We start from the raw sequence: 4,023 nt of genomic DNA on the forward strand, positions 1-4,023 counted from the left end.
TTATAGTTTGAATGAACATAAGGTTTATAGCTGAATCAGCCTGACATGAATAGCTGAGTCTTCAGCTTGACATTTCACACGATTTGTTCAGCTCCACATTTTATGTATTGTGTTGACTTACTTGAAGAGTTCATTTTAAGAGTAGGCTTATCGACAGACATGAACGTTGAACGTATATTCTCTGCATATCTTTGTGCTGTTCCCTGGGCACAAATATGTGAAAACCAACTAGATTTCTAGACAAGTTTACCTATTTTAACAAGACATTCAGACATACTTAGGAACTGTATAGTTATAAGTGTTATATTAGCCTTCAAAGACTCACACACCTGTTACTTTTCCTAGTACATGTACGTGAACAGAACTCCTCTAGTAATATGTCTTCCAATTCAAGGTGCTATTTCACAATATTTTCCAGGTGTGTACCTATTTATTCAACAGCAAAGTCACACAGGATATGTCTATAACCTGTCATCTAAAATCACTCCATTCGGTCCACTCCGATAAAGGAGCGCCATAATTCCCAAGAATAGTTTACAGTGCTTGAGTGGACTAGTGTCATGATCTTAGGACAACTACATTTATCCTACAGCCTACATTTTGACTCTGCCCTGACCCTTATCGTCGAAATGGCCTATTTTAGAAGTCTTGTCAAGCAGGGTTTAATGTTAGACCTAATTTTATAAATGCAGAGCATATTAAACATTTTTTTTCATTTCTAATCTAAATTAAAACTGATATTAAAAACTTTAATGGATAGCACACCACATGGTGTGTTTCATCATGAGGACGTCGACGAGGAGTGTGACGAGGACGTATGTGAGTGTGTGGACAGGGAGACGATAGGAACAACAGTGTCCCATGATCTTGGTGTTCATCTGCAGGGATCAGATATTGTGTAAGACAGTGATGACACTTTAAATATGTTATCTGATTATAAAGTCGTCGAATCTAGGGAAGGGATGTGACCGATGCGCTAGAATAATGCCTCTGTTAACCAGGTTTAAAGCGTTTTAACTTGGTCAAAAACAAACCATGAAGGCTGGCTAGCCGGGTAGAGGAATGGCAGTTTGGTATCTGCTGGTTTGCTATTGAGCTCCCGTGCTGAATGGTACAGTGGCAAGTTTTGCTCATTCTCTGGAGCATTTAGTTAGTTAGTTAACCAGCTAGTTAGTTAGCTACGTGGTTAGCATACATCGGATAACTAACTTGATTAGCAACGTACATTTAGACTTATACTGTGTCACGGTAAGATGGGTAACTTTGGGTCTGTGTAACTCGCTAAATAAGTTTATTCAGTTTGACATCGACAAAAAAAGCATTTTTAAAAATCAGATATAGTTTCCTAGCTATCTTGGTTTATATAATCGCAAAATCATCCTCAGGAGGATGGAGGTATCAAGGCGGTTGTTTCGAAACCTGGAGCCGGCGAGGCCACTGCGTCGTTTGAACGTGAATCAAGGTGGGCCATAAGTTGGGCTGTTCTCTACAGTATATTAGTATATATTAGCATTAGATCAGGCGACCGTTATCTGTTCGGGGGACGACGACTCATTTTCATGTGCTTGATACTGTGATCTATAGAGAAACCAAGAGAGACGGTGGCCGAGCGACCGGACAAGGCACCGGCGAAGCAAGTAAGGCGACGTTTTTGTACAGCACCCCGAAGTTCACAGCCACACTGTCTTTCTGAGCTGGGTTCACATGTTTATCAGCCCTTATCAGAACTTTTTGTGTTGTGGACAGACAAACACGATTGGAGTGGAGCAGTTTTATGAAATTATAAAACTTCACAGCCAAAGTCAAGCAGCCAAGACGGGTATGTATCAGACACTTAGTTCTTAAGTTCATAAATAGACTAATATTTGGTTGTCAGACTTGCAGTACTTGTAAATCAGTCATTTCTTGTAGTAATGCAACACTAATTTACTGTCCTAGAAGTTAAATCTGTCCATTTCTGGATTGTTTTGTCTACACAAGCACAGTGAAACATTACATCAGAAGGGAATTCTGTTGACAGCAGCAAAACCGAAGAATTACACTGGATTGTTTGGCGTAGTTTCAGAAAATCTCAAATTGCCAACTGTGCAGTATCAGTAAAAACTGCAGTATAAATGCTTTGCAAGTGTTTAGAAATATTGCCATTATTTCTATCTGCCACTAGGGTGTATGTACCTCCCAACAAAGAACTCTCAACACAAGATATAAAATTGCCTCACTCTCTATGTTAAGTGTTTCACAAAAAGATGTTGATAGGAGTCAAATGACAAATCGAGTGATACAAAACAAAAGGGATATTCACACACATACCTTATTGGATATGGGTGTTCTGTATTTCTCAGTAACCCTGAACGATGCTATTGTGTGTAGACAGGGGAAAAAACTTGAATAAGTGCATTAAATCTCACCTGGTCATACCTCTGAGGCATGAACTTATTGAACCTAATTTGTCTGATGTGAAGGTTAGTATTTGCTAGTATTCCCAATGTAGTGAATACCTGGAAATAACATTGGTGTTTTTGCTCCTAATAGAAAGAATTTCTTACAGTCGAGACTTTCTGATCAATTTGGCAAGTTCGCCAATGGCTAAAATAAAACCAGACTTCTTGCCAGATCACCCAATAGTTCTAGAGAAAGCGGTAAGGTTTTTTACACAAATTACAAATAATTGCCCAGTATGTAAATGAATAAATGCTTTATCTGACCATATGACTTATATTTTGAATATATTTGCTTTCTACATTATAATGAAACTGTCTTTGTATGCAGTGTAATGTAACTCCCATCTAAATGGCATTTTGTTCTTCCATTTCACAGAGGCACCAAGATGTACATAAACTGTTTCAGAACTTTAACAACAACCTGAACATATAAGTGGAAACAATAAACGTTTGTTTAAAGCAGCATCATGAGGCTGAGAGAAAGTGAAACCATGATGGTAGTTTCTGTCCACCACCACTGGCCCAGACCAAGCAGTGTAACTCACCTGTAATTCACCTATTCCTTAATGTGTGTTTGGCTGCTTGGGAAGTGTGAGAGTTCATTTCTACAGCCTTTCTACTCGTTGGCTTTATGTTTCCACATTCTAAGCTCCAGCTCAGGCAAATCACACTGACTGTACTTGCCAGACAGTATCTACTGAATGTTGTACATTCATGTGATCATGGGGTTTGCAGCAACGTGTTTTTAAGTACATGAACACAGACTTGCGTGTTTGACATTGTTACTCTTTAGCCTGATTTTGTTGACATTTGACTTATTTAACAGCTTTTGCTTACACTGCAAATAATAAGCTAATTATTATATATTTGTGAAAGTGAAGATGCAAAAATGTGCTCATGGTTTGTTTTTGTAAGTCTGACACTGCCCGACCAAGGATTCCTTACATCCTGTCATTCAGCAGATTGTAGATTGTTCCATCTTCAGGGATTCAAATGAAAAGCTAAGAAGGTAAATCAATGAGAATTCTTGAAGCTGTTATTATGAAAGGCTTGATTTGGTCTTCTTTGAGTAATGTGTGTTATTAGGATGTTTTTATTTTGTGGATGTGTGTTTATCCTCATAGGGCTTTTTGATAAAAGCAGACTTTTGAAGAACTTCCATAGTGGATTCTTAAGACTGGCTAAATAAAATAAGACAAGGTTAGGTTGAGCTCTGATAATTCAATTATTCGACCTCGCTGTTGGCCACAACCAGCTGCTTTGAATTCTAGTGTGTGGTTTTTGAATATCTGTGATTTTGCACGGTGTACTAACCTCTATTACTGTGGACTTATTTGGTTTGCCTTGTGTTGAAGTGGAATGGCAATAAGAGTTTCAAGTTTAGAAAATGTAACTTAATGTTTGTACTTTGTACTTGAGGTGATTGTCTGTCTTAGTTTTTACACTATGCAAAGTTTACTTATTCATAGCTGAGGATGTCCAGTGATGTTTTTTGTGTTAAAGTTTTACATTGTAAGTAGCCCAAGGGGGAGAGAGACTGAGAGATACACTTTATTTTGGCTCAGCAATATAGTTGACACTA

At 38.1% G+C, this 4,023-nt stretch overlaps 1 protein-coding gene across 2 annotated transcripts; it reads left to right on the top strand.

Moving 5' to 3' along the window:
* Positions 1–505: 505 nt before the first annotated feature.
* gra (granulito) lies at positions 506–2,906 on the top strand. 2 transcript variants are annotated; one of them, XM_076970818.1, is made up of 6 exons: positions 506–898; positions 1,386–1,462; positions 1,585–1,637; positions 1,747–1,819; positions 2,533–2,639; positions 2,818–2,906. In XM_076970818.1, exons 1-6 carry the CDS (start codon positions 753–755, stop codon positions 2,872–2,874), a joined length of 513 nt encoding a protein of 170 aa, XP_076826933.1. In that variant the 5' UTR covers positions 506–752; the 3' UTR covers positions 2,875–2,906. The 2 variants fall into 2 exon arrangements, with proteins under 2 accessions (XP_076826933.1, XP_076826934.1); XM_076970819.1 differs by lacking the exon at positions 506–898 and adding an exon at positions 927–1,111.
* Positions 2,907–4,023: the final 1,117 nt, after the last annotated feature.

The sequence above is a fragment of the Brachyhypopomus gauderio genome, chromosome 13 (genome assembly GCF_052324685.1).
Source record: "Brachyhypopomus gauderio isolate BG-103 chromosome 13, BGAUD_0.2, whole genome shotgun sequence".
Lineage (NCBI taxonomy): Eukaryota > Metazoa > Chordata > Actinopteri > Gymnotiformes > Hypopomidae > Brachyhypopomus > Brachyhypopomus gauderio.